The sequence below is a fragment of the Cydia splendana genome, chromosome 19, assembly GCF_910591565.1.
Source record: "Cydia splendana chromosome 19, ilCydSple1.2, whole genome shotgun sequence".
In the NCBI taxonomy this organism is placed as follows: domain Eukaryota; kingdom Metazoa; phylum Arthropoda; class Insecta; order Lepidoptera; family Tortricidae; genus Cydia; species Cydia splendana.
This window is the reverse complement of record NC_085978.1, coordinates 4,970,540-4,988,184: the sequence shown is the minus strand read 5'-3', so window position 1 is coordinate 4,988,184 and position 17,645 is coordinate 4,970,540. Positions and strand designations below refer to the sequence as shown.

The following is a 17,645-nucleotide window of genomic DNA, read 5'->3' as shown; positions in this document are numbered from 1 at the left end:
ACTATTATAATTTTTTCTACATTAACGAATTTGTTTAAAATTGTCGTTTTGGGCAAAGTTTCCCTGGAGGCAAAGTTGGCGCTAATGACGTAACATATTATTACAAGTGACTGTACATAAATGTTTCGGTGGTTTTGAGATTATTTTTCAGGTTAGTTTACTAACAATCAAGTTATGCAGATACCGATTTCGTGAACGTATAAGTAGTAAGGTACCGCTATTGTTTAGCGATACCGATTATTTTTGAAGGCAAAACTATACCGTTGAAATATAAAGATATTAAAATTACAGCAGGGACAACCATTTTTTATAGGTGTACCTAAACCATCATTGGCCGAGCGTTAGCAAAGGTCTCCGTTTCAGCTTGGGCAAAAATGCTTTTGTATGTTCTCCTTTGCAGATCACATTTCTCAACTGATTCTCGTGAAAATTTGTAAGCAGGTTCGATAGAACTATTCTGTTTCGCTTTATCCGCCAAAATGGAATTGCCACCCTGCTGAAACTTTATTTATTTAAATTCCTATTGAATGGATTTTGCACCTTATGAAAAACCGTATAGAGTAGTAAATAACATTTTACATCTGACTTAATGACATCTTGTTTTATTCGCTTTAATTGTACAAAACGCGTATCTCGACAATGCAATATTAGGTAGTAAAACAGTCAACAATCAAATTAATTAAATAGGTAAGTACGTCACATGTGACATGAACAGGCAAGGAAAGCAAGATTAAATGCATTGTTTCTCTTTCATCTTTCAATGGAACGCTTTTACCCTCAAAGGAGGCTAGTGGTCAATACTAAACTAAAAGTCCAATCTTAAAAAAAACATGATGGGTCACTGACCTGTCCCAGTAAAGTGAGGTAGTGTGCGTGAAGTGCGCTTGTGTGTGAAATGGGGTAAATTGACAGAATCTGAAATTTTACCCACCGCTACCGTCGCCTTAATTAGGAACAGGGACGACTATAGGTGTCATGGCGGACGCTGTCAAAGTAACCTTCACATTTTCAAGTAAGGTTTACATTAAGCTTCGCTTCGCTTGCGTCTGGGATCTAGGCGTGTCAGTGAGGTTTTTGTTGGACATAAAGGGCTGAAAAGGTGTCATACCTGTCATCGGGCGCATCGTCGCCCGGGCTGGACAGGTCGCCGGCGATGGCCTCCTGCAGCGCGTGCGCGCGCCGCGCCGCCAGCCGGGCCGCGTCGCGCGCCGCCGCCGCCTCGCCGGCCGCCGCCGCCGCCGCCGCCTCGGCCACGCATTTGGCGCGGCCTGCCTCGCTCAGCTTCGCGTTTAGCAAGGAGTTTTCTTCTTTTAGCTCTCTGAAAATAAATATAAATATAAATATTATAGGACATTTCTTACACAAATTGACTAAGCCCCACGGTAAGCTCAAGAAGGCTTGTGTTGTGGGTACTCAGACAACGATATATACAGGGTGATTTCGGGGTTGTGATCCAGAACCACTTTTTCTGACTCTGTAAATGATCCACATTATCATATGGTAGTATTTGATTGAAAGATAATTACTTGAATTATTCTTATTTTTCAAGTAAAATTAATGTTATACTAAGTAATTATGGTCACCCTATGACTTTTGACATACGCTGTATGGAAAGCGACAAGATGTCACATTGAGTAGGGTCACCAAATTGTATGCAAAAATGTTTTTTCCTACTTGTCATCTGGAAAATAATCATCATTATTGGTGATAAACAATAATTAACAACATCATTAGGCTCATCTTTGGATTCTGTATGATGTCTGGGCTATAACCGCGAAAATCGAAGTTCGCAAATTGCGGGCATTTTTCTCTGTCACTCTTATTACGCCTTCATTGGAGTAAAAGAGAAAGATCCCTGCAATTTGCGAATTTCGGTTTTCGCGGTAGCCGCTCTGGCTCTCTTGCTCCACGACCCCGAAATCCCCCGGTATAATATATAAATACTTAAATACATAGAAAACAACCATGACTCAGGAAAAATCTGTATCATCATACAAATAAATGCCCTTACCAGGATTCGAACCCGGGACCATCGGCTTCATAGGCAGGGTCACTACCCACTGGGCCAGACCGGTCGTCAATATATTGAAAGTGTTTAGTTAAATGCAATTGTAAATATCTAACTCTGAGTGATATTCTACATCAAACAATCCAGTTTTCTTTTTTTTATACCCGCTATTTGCCACTTTATTTTAATTATCACGCAATTTTCTTCTGTGACATTACAAAATTCTAGTTGACATTAATTATTGCGTTTTCAATGAACGCGCAATTTCTACCGAATTTGCGAATGTGTGGGATATTCGACAGCTTTGCACATCTTTTTTGTATTTTTGTAACATTTGTTTAATCATAATAAATTTTTTGCAATATCTCCATTTATTATCCAATCAGTCTAAATGGGGCTTCAGTGGTAGGACCAACTATGGTCTCCTTTGTTAAGCCTCATTTTCCGTAGTATTTTCCATTTCTCTTACCTGAGTTGCCTCGCAAGCTTGCGCTGGTCGTCGGCGGCCTGCTGCTCGCGCGCGCGTGCTTGTGCCAGCTCATTAGCCAGCTGCTCGTGCGCGTCGCGCAGCCGCGCCAGCTGGCCTTCCAGCCGTGCGCGTGACGTCGCTTCCAGTTCTAAGCTGGACTCCAGCTCCTGTGAAACACCAAGATACAGTAAAAAATATTAAGAACGCTACACGAATAGGCATAGGCAAGTTATATGCCTGTAGCTCATAAACTAAAATAAGCTCTAAGTACGAGTGCAGAAAAATGATTGGACACTTAATACGACACGACCACTTCTTTAAAACTATCCTGGAGGGGCGGATAGGACACAAGCGGGGAAGAGGAAAACCCAGACGCAGCTTTTTGGAGCAAGTGAAAGAAAAAGTGGGGGTCGTGCCGTATCAAAAAGTCAAAGAGCTGGCGCAGGATAGGGAAAGCTGGAAGATACTCCACCGACAAGGGTAATAACTCTTAAGTTAATGATGATGATGACGAGTAAAAGAGATTGCAACCGTGATTTTCTCTTGCTCTCCAGGGCTCGGAACCGGTTTTTTTGAAATCCCAAAATAGCCCAATATTTTTAATTATTTTATGCTTTAGAACTGAAAAGAACGAAAAAGAACGTAATAATACCGGTGTTTTTTGTATGAATAAAAAACCGGTTCCGAGCCTTGTTGCTCTCTGACGTTTACCGAAGTTTTGAGACTATGCTGACCTTGCATTTTCAGCCGTTGCCGTGGCTTATAAAGACCGATCTGCCGTACCTTGTTCCTTAGCTGCAGTCGCCGCTCTGCCTCGTGTTGCGTATGTGAATGCCCTGCCTCGGCACTGGCGAGGCGTTGCGCGAGCTCGGCGAGTTTGTCTCGCGCTTGCCTCGCCTCCTCGGTGGCCGCCTCGGCTTTGGCGGCTGCCTCCCGCGCTTCAGCCTGCGCCGCGCATAACGCGCTCGTGCTGCCGCGGTATTTCTTTAACAACTGGAAAATGACAAATAGTTAAATACACTAGTGGTCAAAAGTTAACTTCACTCTATCATTAGGTTTATTTAGGTTACATTTTTAATCTGGTTGTTCACAACCAGACAATTACAAAATTAAATTCTTCAGAATTTATAGAGAATTCGTACTCAATACAACAAGGACTTTACTAGAGCGGCACAAGCAGGAACTGCGTGTCACGGAAATGAAGATGCTACGGTGGATGTGCGGAGTTTCACGCAAGGATCGCGTCCGAAACGCCCACATTCGGGGTAGTCTTGGCGTCCGTGACATTGCAGACAAACTGCAAGAGTGTCGCCTTCGTTGGTATGGCCACGTCTCGCGCAGACCGGCAAGTTACGTGGGTAACAAATGCCTGGCCATGCCGCCTCCTCCCGGTACGGGAAGAAGAGGCCGGCCCAAGAAGCGATGGCTTGATGTCGTCAAGGAGGACATGCGTGCCAACGGACTCACTACCAGGGATGCCGAAGATCGGGCAAAGTGGTCACGAAGGAGTCGGAAGGCGGACCCCGGGTCCTCGCGCCCCGCGCGGGGGCACAGCCGGGATTGACGCCAGGATGATGATGATGACAACAAGGACTTAAAAAGATTTTTAGCAGATGTGTAAAAATAAACCTTTTTTTTTTATTTGACATTTTTTTATTACAATGCCTTACTTTGTCATTGCTAAATCTGTCCAGTGTTATAGTTCGTTTTTGTTAGCATTAGAAAAAAGGTAAATAATGTGTCTTTTTATTGAAAAACACTTTTGAAAAATAAGTCACGGCAAATATGTAACAATAATGAATCATATACGATTATTTACATTATTTTGTCAAAGTCTTACCTCAGCCGCCTCCTCCTCCGCATCGTCGAGCGCGGCGCGTGCCGTCGCCGCGTCTCTCGTGGCGGTGAGCGCGCGCTCAGCCGCCTCGTTGCGTGCGCGGTTCGCCTCCTCCAGCGCGGCGGTTGCCTCGCTCGCCTCTGCCTCGGCCGCCTGCTTCGCCTTCGTGGCCGCGCGGACTGCTAACTCGAGGTCTTCCACCTGATAAACGGTACATATATTTGTTTGAATAATACATATTGCATTGTGATATACAATGTGTATAAATTACTGAAAATTAAATTCGAATTTTGTTGTTTAGGCTTGTTATGGGATGAATGGGTGGCATGAATCTGAAGAAAATTTCTGATGGACTGTATGAGAAATAACATGAAACGGAAGGGGAGAGTAACGAGTTGACTGATGACTGAGTATTATGGAAGATAAAACATTACGCCGACCCTAAGTGAATGGTATAAGGGCAAGTCAATAATGACAACTAACTTTAAGCTAATATTACGGTTTCACTCACGTATTTTTAATCACTCGCGCGACATGTTTCGGAGAGCCTAGGTCTCCTTTTTCGAGCACTACCAGTGCATGAATCAGTAGCGGTCACGACGGGCGGGCGTCACGTACACCCAACCTGTACGGATATGATGGTCGTTCTTGTCTACGTGACAGCGTGATAAAACGATGTCCGTCACTTTCTATTCCGCTATGTTAAAAAGTGACAGTTATTTTATTACGTGGATAAAACCATCCATAATACGCCGGCAAGTTCGTAACTGTTGTGGTTGGTTGGTAATGACAACTAACCTGGTTCATAATTGTTGTGGTTGGTTGGTAATGACACCTAACCTGGTTCATAATTGTTGTGGCTGGTTGGCAATGACAACTAACCTGGATCATAATTGTTGTGGTTGGTTGGTAATGACACCTAACCTGGTTCATAACTGCTGTGGTTGGTTGGTAATGACAACTAACCTGGTTCTTAATTGTTGTGGTTGGTTGGTAATGACAACTAACCTGGTTCTTAATTGTTGTGGTTGGTTGGTAATGACAACTAACCTGGTTCATAATTGTTGTGGTTGGTTGGTAATGACAACTAACCTGGTTCTTAATTGTTGTGGTTGGTTGGTAATGACAACTAACCTGGTTCATAATTGTTGTGGTTGGTTGGTAATGACAACTAACCTGGTTCTTAATTGTTGTGGTTGGTTGGTAATGACAACTAACCTGGTTCATAATTGTTGTGGTTGGTTGGTAATGACAACTAACCTGGTTCTTAATTCTTGTGGTTGGTTGGTAATGACAACTAACCTGGTTCTTAAGTTGCCTGATCTGTGTCTTGGCTCCGCCCTCCTTTTCCTTTTGCTCCAGCATGGTCTGAGCGTCGCGGAGCAACGCGCGGTACCGCTTTAGGTCTCTGTGAAAATACATAAGAATTATGTAAGCATCATAAGGGAAGCACTATTAGACTAAAACAAACGATTTATGGGCTAAATGTTATGCAATTTAATTTTCGCCCGCTCTGTACAGTCAGCAGCAGAAGTTGCTAAGCGCGCGAGGTGTTCAAAATTACCTTGATGCGCTCTTATTCTTTTATTTAACAATAAAGTCGCGTCAAGATCATTTTGAACATTTCGCCCGCATAGCAACTATTGCTGCTGACTGTACACGTTCCTGATAGAAAGAAACATATTTGCAATAGATAACCATGGACGCATAACAGCCGTATAGCCATTGGAAATCATATTTGATTTTTTACCGCATTCTCGCGTATAAAATTCTAAATTCATCTGGTTTTTCTATGACGATCTATAATTTGTAAATACAGATGTCAATCACAATAAAAAAATCAACGATGAGCAACTGTGGTCAACATGGGACTCGTACCCACATCCACAATAAAAAAGGAAAAATATATTAACGATTACAGATGTTATGCATAGCGGTAAAAAGATTGGTTGACGAGATGAGTCAACCGTAGCACAGAATAAATAATACGGTTCACTCTCTAACAAAACGCGTCTATTACGACAGATACGACCCTAAGGTGGCGCAAGCGCGAGTAGCCTGTCCGTTCCGTAGCGGTGCGCGGCAACTATTATGGCTCGACACAAAAATTGGTGTGGGCTGCATGTGCAGCGACGCGACGAAATCGCGGAGTGAGCCACGCCTGACCGTAGTACATCAGTAATTGTTTTGATGACTATTTTGTTCAGTAACAACGGCTGGGCGTACCTCTTGAGCCGCTGCACCAGCTGCGTCTGCTCGAGCGTCTCGGCGCGGGCGCTCTCCTCCAGCGCCGCGAGCCGGCGCTCCAGCTCGTGCCGCTCGCGGAGCAGCAGGCTGCGCTCCGAGTGCTCGCTCTCCAGCTGGGATTCCAGGACTGAGGGGAAAATGATCAAATTAATAAGAAAAGCACAGAACACACGCCCACACACACACCACACACGGTTTTTGATTTAAATTCTGTGTAATTTTTATTTGGTATCATATCCATATGAAGCCATAACAATACTTGATATCCGTCCGATCCAGAGGGCCTACCGCGAACCAAATTCGACGTGTTGCCTCTCTGTCACACTTACGTACGAATTTACAAGGGCGACAGAGAGGCAACACGTCGAATGTGGTTCGCGGTAGGACCTCTGCGTGAATAGACGGGAGCGTACGCAACGTACGGAGTAATATTACCTATATTACGCGAAACTCTACGTAGGGGGCGCCACTAGCACACACTGTAAACAAACTGCCATGATGCATCAAGATTCAATCGTTACAAATAATCTGTTAAAACTTGTAAAATAAGCTTTTTAAGGCCAAGTATAGGTATATGTTACTCTAAGGTTTACGGTTTGTGCTTTGCTGCCTCTGGTGGTAGAACATTGAAATATTATTCCTGTTATAGGTACCCGAAGACCATACAAGATTGTAAGGTTGCCACGTCTTGAGGCACCTCCCATCGCAACTAAAACATCCCAAATCTCTCCAATCTTACTTTTAAGTTTCTTCGCCGCGTTCGCACGAGTCTCCTCCATCTCGTCATCGCGCGCGGCCGCCTCCAGGCGAGCCTCTTTGCGTTGCTGCTCCAACAACATTTCCAGGCGCAACTTTGAACTTTCCAGCAACTGCAAATAACACACACAAGTAAGAGAAAGTAACAATAAACGCTATTTTTAAATATCAAATTTTCGTAAAGTCGTTCATGCGACTGGTATTTTTCTTTCTCTCCTACGTGCGACTCTTAATTGTTACCTACTTTATTCTTGAATTGTTTTCCCTCATTCTTAAATTGTTTTTTTTTTCACCGCTGTCTCCTGCACGACATATGGATTGATTCCATCAGTTCGTCGCTCTCTTGGGCTATCGTATGGCGCTCTAAATCGGGTCTTGACTATACAGACCTGTATTTGTCTCACAAGGTAGTCGAACTCTTCGTTCCAACTCAGCTCTTGTCCGCCTCAAAGCCGCTACTTCTTCCCCGCCCCTAACTCATCCAACGCACGATGTATCACTAACAGGATCACTGCGGTGTAGCTTGCATCTACTAGCGCTATTAAGCCACTCTCTTAACAACAATACTGACCTGTATCTGTCCGGCGAGGTCGTCTAACTCCTCCTCCTGGTCGCGAACTCTTCGTTCCAGCTCAGCCCTTGTCCGCCTCAGAGCCGCCACCTCGTCCCCGCCGCCGCCTCGCTCCTCCAACTCGCGCTGCGCCGCCGTCAGGCGTTCTTCTTTCAGCTCGAGTTCTAGCCGAGCTTCCTGTAACATCGAGTTATTTTTAGTAACGGAAAAATATTCAGAAATGTGGTCAGTTTTGTCCTACTTTGGCCCTATCTATTAACAAAGATTGGAGGAAAGTTCTGGTATGTATAATAGTATGGAATGCTATTCGATACACATTGATAAGGTTAGCTTCTTTAGTAACATTCGCGCGAGATAGGCGCTCTTCCAGCTCGTTCTCTCTTCAGCTGTGCTACATGTTTGGTATTGTATATCATGTCTGCACTCACAGAGAGGCTCTGCTCCAGCGCGTACTTGTCGGCGTGCGCGAGGTCTCGCTCGCGCGAGAGGCGCTCCTTGGCAGCTCGTTCTCTCTTCAGCTCTTCTTGTGCCCCGTGCAGCTCGGCGTCGAACTTGCGCTGCCGCTTCTCTAGCAAGTTGTTGCGGCAGGTCTGTGGAAAATCGTAAAAATTAGCTGATGGAATAGATGTTTTGGTATTTGGTTAGAACTTAGAATAGAAAATGCGTATTATATTTTCCCTCTAATAGATATCTTAGATAAAACGACAAATTATGTCAAAAAGTCAGTGTAAATAAAGAAGTCTTTAGCGGATATAACGACGTAATTCCCCAGTTCAGTAATATATTGTAGAACTGACAATTCATAATCTATAAAATAAAGACACAACGTCGACCGTAAGACACCTACTACATGACATGAAATATACTCGTAAGGTGATAATAATCTTGGCTATAAATCCGTAGATTAAGATTGTCTTGCGATTATTTACGACACCGGTACACACGACTCCATTCATAGTTCGTGATCATCAACGCAGGCTTCCTCAAGTGGACACAAAAACCAATCAGCTACAGGCTTCGTCGCCCACTAACAAATGATATATGTATTATGTAATCCGCAACAGACTTTGTCAAGTCAACCTTAAACACTAAATTAAACTAGTTCCCTCCCGGGCCGTAGCCGGCCCAAAAGTCCCTATGACACTGGCATTCATAACCGTTTTCAGTGTGCTTATGCTTGTTTTCCATCGTATTTTCTCGGAAACGTTCGTAGGTATTTGTCATGCTACTTCAGTTCAAACTTTATGTACCAAGACTGACTGAAATAGCAAGACACGTTCGTACGTTTCCGTGAAAAAAAAAAACGATGGAAAATAATTATGCACTACATCTGTATTTCATAATATTGACTTGTTCTTCAAGTATTTGATGGTACTTACCTGTTCGTCGAGCAACGACCTCAGGTCGGCCATGTCGTTGGTCAGCTTCTGCAGCTTTCGCTTCCACTGCGCCGCCACGGCCCTCTGCTCCTCCACTTCCTCGTACGCATCTTGTACCTGAAACGAACAAACGGAACATATGTATTAACATATCTCTGTAGTGTGAATTATGTACATCTTTGCAGATGCTAGTGTTAGACCAAGAAAAGTCTGCAGCGATTTTGATAGCCCACGCAATGCAAGTGTTATTTTAAACGTCAAACTTATATGAAATTATGACGTAAAAAATAACACTTGCACTGCGTGGGCTATCAAAACCGCTGCAGACTTTTCTTGGTTTAACTCTATATCGCTATATGTTTCACGTTTATCGAAATGAAATTTGAACATTGTCATAGTGACATTATGTCGAATTTAAAGTATCTTGCAAATGTAACATAACAGAACGCTGTAATATTGGGCCAGCGATATTGTAGTCAAATTATTGTAGAGCACCAGAATGTAGGTTGTTCTATTCCAACCTTTATAAAACTTTGACTCCTTCCAAGGAGTTTTACGCCATACTTATACGCTTACAATTTTACTTACATCAGTAATCTAGTGCGAGAGGGAAGAGGTAATAAGTAAAAATCTAAGTTAAGTAAAACTCATAAGTTACAACGCTAGTTAGGTGTGAATTGAGGACGATTGGGAATACCTACGCATGCATGCAGTTGAAACGAAGTTATTCTAAACCGCATAAAAAACTAGGTGTCTCTGAATATCAAATGATAATCCGTGCAGTATTTACAATATTATATAAAAATCCAGTGCTATAAATATAAGCATTAAATTCATAACGCATTAAACATTCGTAAAAATACACACACATATGTTAAAGAAAGGTCACATTGAGTCGTATACAAAACAACATTTACACACATGTGCATCAAAACAGCAATCCAATAATATTCTCGAATGTTCGTCTAATACGTTTACAATTTCAACAAGTAAACGTAAACATAGACAAGATTCTGTCGAAAAATCAACTATCTGGCCAAACGCCAACGGGTAGTGGTCAAGGCGACACGTGTGGTGATAAACTCATCTGTAGATAATCGTAAGAAATTACTTTATCAAAGTGCACTGACCTCTTCGTCCATTGCTCGTAAATAATGGTTAGTAAAATAACCCACGACCGGTACACAAACCGAACTGGCACTATCAGAGATGGTATCGGCGGGAATTTTGTCACTTATCAGTTATCACATCACGTCAAGGATGATCTTGAGATATGTTTCGGGCGAGATAACTCATTTCACACCGTGACCCAGATATCGTCGGACGTGGTAATTCAATGAAAACTTCTGATAAATAGCGCTCGAGTAATGTGAGAGTGAACGACTTTTGCCGAGTTAAACTGAGTTGCATTTTTAAATTGATTACGTCGGTATTAATAGTCACATTCATATCAGTTGCCTGACCTCGTTTAACATTAGCTGTCATTTTATGTTTTTCAAATAGCTTTGTTTCATTGAGCTGCCAAAGGGGCGGTGGCGGCACATTTATTGTTGTCTCTGTTTCAGACTATCATTAATTTTCCTGTTACTAAAACTATTTGAACTTGCTCTAATATACGAGTTTAATCGTTCACTTCATTTTCAATGTCTAACCAAGACAAAAAAAAAATTACAACCTAAACTATTACATCAGTAATGATAATTATTAGATCATAAAGAATAATGTGATCAGAGATACGGCGTGTGTATAGTACCTATGTGTAAATGTGAATTGCATCATAATTTTTAATACTCGTATAACGAACGGATTAATAATTAGACATTGCGCTGTCAGCTGCCATTGCTTCCTGGCTTTAACTGTTAATTGTCAAAGTTACTATATCGGATTATAACTTATAACATAACGGACATGACGCTTACAAGCGGTTTCGAACAACCGGTCCCAAGTTTAGGAACGGCCCTTAGTATATTAGACAAGTTGTTTGACAGCTCTGAATTGATTAAGTATTGGTAGATTAAACATACAAATGCTTGCTTAGTCTGAGCAAAAAATCTTTGCAGTTAGGAAGCTTTTTATTTTTGATGTGCTGGTTCATACCGCCAATTGTAAGGTCGTCCTCATGCTGCCGAAAGCCGACGTTATAGCGCACACAATAACTGAGACTCCCTATGCGCATGCTCGTATCTCCTCTTGCACTTGTCGCCGTTGGCTGTGGCGTCCGCCTCAGAGTCCCCGGCACCTGTTTGTGTCTCACCTTCTTCTCGAGTTGCTTCTTAACCGTGACAAGTTGCTCGAGGTCGTCCTCATGTTGCCGACTCAGCTGCGCCCGCAGCAACTGCAGCTCCCTACGAGCTAGCGCGTCTCCTCTTGTACTTGTCGCCGTTGGCGGTGGCGTCCGCCTCAGAGTCCCCGGCACCTGTTTGTGTCTCACCTTCTTCTCGAGTTGCTTCTTAACCGTGACAAGTTGCTCGATGTCGTCCTCATGTTGCCGACGCGGCTGCGCCCGCAGCAACTGCAGCTCCCTACGAGCTAGCGCGTCTCCTCTTGTACTTGTCGCCGTTGGCGGTGGCGTCCGCCTCAGAGCCCCCGGCACCTGTTTGAGTCTCACCTTCTTCTCGAGTTGCTTCTTAACCGTGACAAGTTGCTCGAGGTCGTCCTCATGTTGCCGACGCAGCTGCGCCCGCAGTAACTGCAGCTCCCTGTGAGCTTGCTCGTATCTCCTCTTGTACTTGTCGCCGTTGGCGGTGGCGTCGGCCTCTGAACCCTCAGAGTCGGAAGGCTCGGCGCCTCCGTTGTCGGCTGAACGCCAGTGCAGGAGCTCCAGCTCGAGACGTTCGGATGCCTGTTGGACAATTCAAATGTTAAAATCATGGCTTTGAATCGGTCATAGAGTTGAAAACATTAGTACATACGTACAACGTTTGCGAACACGAGTAAGACATTATGTAGGTATCACAAAGTGCGATGTTTTGAAGTCGTTAATTTTAAACTTACAGACTTATAGATAGATTTAACATCGAACGCAATGGAATAAGACGAACAACAAACAAAAATAACTTAATTTCAAGGCCTTAAAACACTAAAATCTTGAACGACCAGACTTTTAATATGGAGTGGGTATCTGATTGACAAATTAAATCCCCGATTACTTAATTAATTAGTGTCCAGGTTAGGTAACTTGATATTTTAAAGGATGGTGAGTTTTTGCTTAGTGAGGCCTTTGTCGGTCGCTGGCATCATCGTTGCTTCGTCTAAGCGGCGGCAGCGGCGTCGGCGCGCTTGGTTAACACCGCCGCCGACTCACAGTACCCTCACGTACCTGCTGCAGTCGTTGGTTGTTCGCCAGCAGGTCGCGGTTGTCGCGCTCGATGCGCAGCCGCTCGGCGGCCTCGGCGTCGGCGCGCTCGGTGGCGAGCGCCGCCGCCGCGCGCTCCTCCGCCAAGTCGCCGCCCACCTCCGACAGCTGGAACAATACATACAGGCCATACAGTGCCAATTGTTAGCAGGAAATCGCTCGTTGGTTTAAGTTAACTATACCTAGGTTATTTTCACCATCCAGTATGTAGATATAGAAAAAAATGGTTCAATCTGTCAAAAGGATTTTTTTTTGTAGATTATAGCATGAGGATAAAATTACATACATTGTGAACTTATACTTTATATTGTGAATAGGTACCATCTCTGTTTAAAGACAGTTTGATGGCAGAAGAAGGTACAGAGCGCAAAGAAATATTAGCGTTGTTCAATGTCGTTGAAATTGAAAAGAAAATATTCGTCTGACTATTGTAAGTTGCTTTCCATTTTATAATAATTATAAAAGATATCGAGTAATAAAGCTATTTGTTTAAACCTAATACATCCTAAACTTACGAATAATATAGGTATCTTATAAAGAAATCAGTCCAAAACCAAACGTGCTTATTACTATCTAACTAAACAAACACGTGCCAAGTTTCTGACGGGTTGATCAGTTACAAGTGGGCTTTAATCCACGAACAAGATTAGCTTAATGCGAGAGTAAATACAGGCGGTCAATGGATTCAAATTTAAACCGCGTAAACAGTTATTGTTCATATAGTTAAACATTCTTCGACATGTAGGTAGTAACAAACAACGATATTAATTACTACGATTTATAGCCGATATTAGTCATTATAATTAACGACTTGTTTATTTCCCTACAGTTAAATATTAGCAAATATTGCAAGTGATTAAGTTAACTAATAGATAAGTAATGATAGCAATTTAAAACAAATAGTCATAACAAGAGTAAGGAGGCGTCAGTAACTGATAAATGACTTTATAAATAGTACAAGGTCGTCCAGCGTGCATCCGTCGTTATTCCATCCGAGATCATAAGAAATGGCATCATTAGTCATTCGAGCCGCTAACTACCCAGATTTAACAACTCGATGATATTTCAGACACAACAATCTAAAATTGGGTTGTACTGACGTACGATGGACGTCCGGTGCATAAAACACCAGGGAAACATCGCTTGTTTCGTTTATTGGTTGTAAATCATAAATATGCCTTTGAATGCAAAGTTGCACTTAATTTATGTTTTGGGTTCTGAGAGCGGCGAGGCGTGTAACTTCCGCCAAGCAAACCTGAGTGACAATGTTACATTGTCACGGTGACGGACAGTCAAGAATTTCACGCATTTGTAAAACGATCGTAAGAAGTCAACAATGAAAAAAAATTGGCAAGCGTCTAGATGCGGTAATAGCCGACGGTACGCAACAAGCGCCGCGGGCGCGTGTAGCCATACCAAACACCACGCGAGAATTTATTACGATTTATTATCGTAATACCGCATCATTGTGAAACGCTTTTAAGCGTTTGAGCTGGAAATAAAATAATTGGGATTGGATTCACCTGGGATGGGATGGGATTGGATGAGCCACCAACCTCATCTAATTCAGAGACTGTTGTGCGGTCTTCCGAGATTCCTCTGCACATGCTGCTGGCTCTGCTCGTGCTTCGGCTGAACAAAGTGAATCCCTTGATCATTATATTCGTCGCTGATTTCGATCTTCCGATTCTTCTACTAGTTTCAGAATCATCTTTATGTCCTAGTCTGCGCCATTCATCCATTACATGATCTGTTTTCTTTAAGAAGCTGTCGATTTTAGCGCTCAAGTAGTTCGAAGACGTACCTTGCTCTAAATGTGCCGCTACAGGTTTAAACTTTTGTCTTACTGGTTGTCTGCTACAGCCAAGAACGAATTGTAGGTTTGCGTCAAACACTACGGGAGCCTGTTCCTTCGCCCTCAGTTCTGTCAAATCTACGCTATTTCTCCTGTCACACGTTTGTGGATACATCCTTCTTGGTGTTGGTGTTGTATGGCGGCTGTAAATTGAGGAATTCACACTTGAAGAACGAGATAAAGGAACGTAGGTTCCATTGCTGCTGCAGGTTGAATAAATGCTGCCATTGCTCCTCGTTGACAATGGACTCGGCGACCTAGAAGTGAACAAGTTGTTTGGATAATGCCGTTTCGCGAGTTCTGCTATCGAACCAGTCTCAACCGAAGCTGATGAAGACATGCTCCTTCTGTAAGACGGACTAGGACAGCGATTGACTAGCAGTTTTCCATTGTCTGGAGGATTCGCTGGAACCGAGTGTATCTCTTTTAAAGTTTTAGTTACGTAAAGTTTCTTGCCGTTAAGAAGAGTTGTGGGTGTTTTAGGTGGCACTGTTTCTTCCTCAAAATGAATAGGCAGCGTTTTTGCTTTCTTCATCGGTAATATGAGTCGGCTTGATGGCGGTTTGGGTGGTCTTTTCGGAACAGCATCCGAGATAAGCGGTGGTGATAAAAGGCCGTTAGAGCTTGCTGGTGATAACGGTCCATTAGAATCTGGGGAGAGTAGCCCATTTAAATTTGGAGACGTCACTCCATTAGATTTGTGTGTGCCGTTTGTTTCATTGTGGTCTGGTATTTGGATCTTGAGCTGGTTGGAGCTGGGGACCGCGGCGGCCACGGGGCCGGCGCTGGCGGGAGCTTGCGGCATGGTGGTAGGTTAGGCGATGCGCTTGCGTTTTCTGCAGCGGAAGTTCCCTTGGCGAAAGTCTGGTGCCATTTCAGTTGTGTCGATTGTCAGAGGCGATTCTGGATGCGTCGGCACATGTGTTGGAAATAGAACCGGCGCGAGAGGGCTCCGCGGACGCACTGCGCCGGCTAACTCGGTCGCCGGGCCGCAACCGCTCGACTATTTTAGTTTACGTAGATGTCGAAGTGCATGCGCGATGACCGCTGATGTTTGGACCTTCGTTAGTTTCTTATATTATATTACAAAACTAAAGTTTGAAACTATCTCCTTAATCCTATTTAAATCAATAACAGCGATAAGCCGGTTCCAATGTAACTAATGATGAGAGAAAGTGTGGAACAATGGATGGTGTACAATGCTGGCAAGATGGCAAATAAATAGATGTATTAGTGGGTTATTCGACAAGCATGTCGTGTCAAAGGCGCGGGCGCGGGGGTGCTGGCGCTGCGCAAGAGACCGGAAATCGTGAAGGCCGTGGGCCACCTGACTGGATTTTACGTAACATTGCGGATGTTTACATAACAATTTCAGATTTATTGTTATTGACAAGTTCTTTATACCGTGAAAAAAATAGGAACTGATGTAGGAATAGGAAAATGAAAAAAATACTTTTGAGCCAACCAATTACAAAAGTCAAACTGAGTTGTAAACTCGATAGTGACAACTGTGTAATCATAGCTAAACAAACCCATGTTTACGAAAAAATACATCATTTATAAATCCTATTGTAGGGTTATTATTTACATTTTATTAATTGTCAATAGTTTAAATTGACACCATCAAATGGTAACACCAATGGAATCGTTTCTACATCTATATACCTATGTATAATGCACAAATATTAGTCCCTACAATTAAGGTTAGATTTGTAATTAAGTATCCCATCCTTGCATTTGTTTACAATTAACATTAATATATTATACACAAATATATATATAATAATAGATTTATTTTATGTTATATTTATTACCTAATAGCTGCGCATATCGTAGGCGTGAAGGAAACAAACGAATTCGCAATGTTTTGACGCAAACACGCGTTTATTTCAGCCAACCGCGCAAACACGCTAAGTTCTTGGCATGCGAAATACATTTAATAACCATATAAATAAACTTCCTTATGATATTATTTGATTTGTCAGTCGCTTTTCGGTGAAGGAAAACATCGTGGGGAAACCCGACGAATCTCAATAACACCTGCTTGCCCCTCTGGCTGGATTAGAGCCCCACGCTCCCATGAGCCGTGGCAAAAAAGCCGGAGCTACGTTAGACAGAGTCGATTTGCAATGACAAAGTATGGCAATGTCATCATTAATGTCAAATTTCTATGAAAATATGACAATTAGTACTATTAAAATCGGTGGAAAGTTAAATTAGATGGACTCAAATAACAAAATCAATCAAATCAAAAATAATCAGTAATAGGTAAACTTCCGTTGATATCACATTGATTGCCAAGTTTTGGTTCATTACCAAAATATTAATAAAAATTAAAGTAGAACGCACAAACCAGGGTTTACGAGATATCAGAACTGACATGTTTACTGTAACCTATTTTGCAAGTAAACAGATTACTGGTACCTACCTACTGGACCAATGAAATTGTATATTAGGTTACGTTAAATCTACACTTGACAATGACGTGACCCGGTTTGTATGACTTTAAGACTAATCGCCGTTTTGTTTGATGCGCAGTATAAATTGTGAATATTTTGCACAATCGTGACCCATTTATTTCTGAAGAAAATATAAGTTTAACCTCCAGTTATATTTATTTATATTAGTTATATTTATTTGCGTACTTCGTTTGCGGTGGGACGGTGGAAACATTAATTGCATGTAAAACTGGAAAGAAAGTATAACGGCTTAGTACTGCCTGACTCTATTCATTAGTTGTTTACTATGTGATTTTATTACAAAGTACGATGTTAATAAAATCTCGCTTAGCTTTAGCGCTTGAGGTGACCCCTCTCCCTGCAAACAAATTTCTATGCAGGGGGGTCACCTCTCTCTGTAGCTGACTGTACCTACTGTTGTGGTTAGGTTACAAAATAGGACGAGTTCAGAAGAGAGAAGATTTCCTGCAATAAGTATTTGACATATTTTGTGAATCTTGTAAACGCGACGTTCGGATGTTAACAGAACTGCACTACATTACTTACTTAGGGTAAAATTCAATTTCTGACCGCAGCTGCAGTACTAGTACGAACGCGTCGGTGTTATTGTCAATTTCCATAGTAAAATGAATGGTAGTGCTGCTGTCGTTGGAAATGGACTGTCACCTTTACTGTTGCGGTGTCGTTATTACCGAAGCTGTATCTGCCA

General features: G+C 42.6%; 1 protein-coding gene across 4 annotated transcripts in view; it reads right to left on the bottom strand.

The window, feature by feature from the left end:
• The window catches only part of LOC134800160 (unconventional myosin-XVIIIa), a 139,733-nt gene that overhangs the window by 8,381 nt on the left and 113,707 nt on the right, over positions 1 to 17,645 (bottom strand). For 3 of the 4 annotated variants that reach the window (XM_063772635.1, XM_063772634.1, XM_063772632.1), the window contains 12 exons: positions 12,587 to 12,730; positions 11,876 to 12,109; positions 9,268 to 9,384; positions 8,317 to 8,478; positions 7,889 to 8,065; positions 7,301 to 7,430; positions 6,541 to 6,688; positions 5,617 to 5,722; positions 4,318 to 4,515; positions 3,261 to 3,470; positions 2,478 to 2,644; positions 1,109 to 1,318 (listed from right to left, as the gene is read on the bottom strand). In XM_063772635.1, coding sequence (XP_063628705.1) covers positions 1,109 to 1,318; positions 2,478 to 2,644; positions 3,261 to 3,470; positions 4,318 to 4,515; positions 5,617 to 5,722; positions 6,541 to 6,688; positions 7,301 to 7,430; positions 7,889 to 8,065; positions 8,317 to 8,478; positions 9,268 to 9,384; positions 11,876 to 12,109; positions 12,587 to 12,730 — 2,003 coding nt within the window. Of the gene's footprint in view, positions 1 to 1,108; positions 1,319 to 2,477; positions 2,645 to 3,260; positions 3,471 to 4,317; positions 4,516 to 5,616; positions 5,723 to 6,540; positions 6,689 to 7,300; positions 7,431 to 7,888; positions 8,066 to 8,316; positions 8,479 to 9,267; positions 9,385 to 11,875; positions 12,110 to 12,586; positions 12,731 to 14,178; positions 15,456 to 17,645 lie in introns of those variants that run through there. The other variant, XM_063772633.1, reaches the window with a different exon arrangement.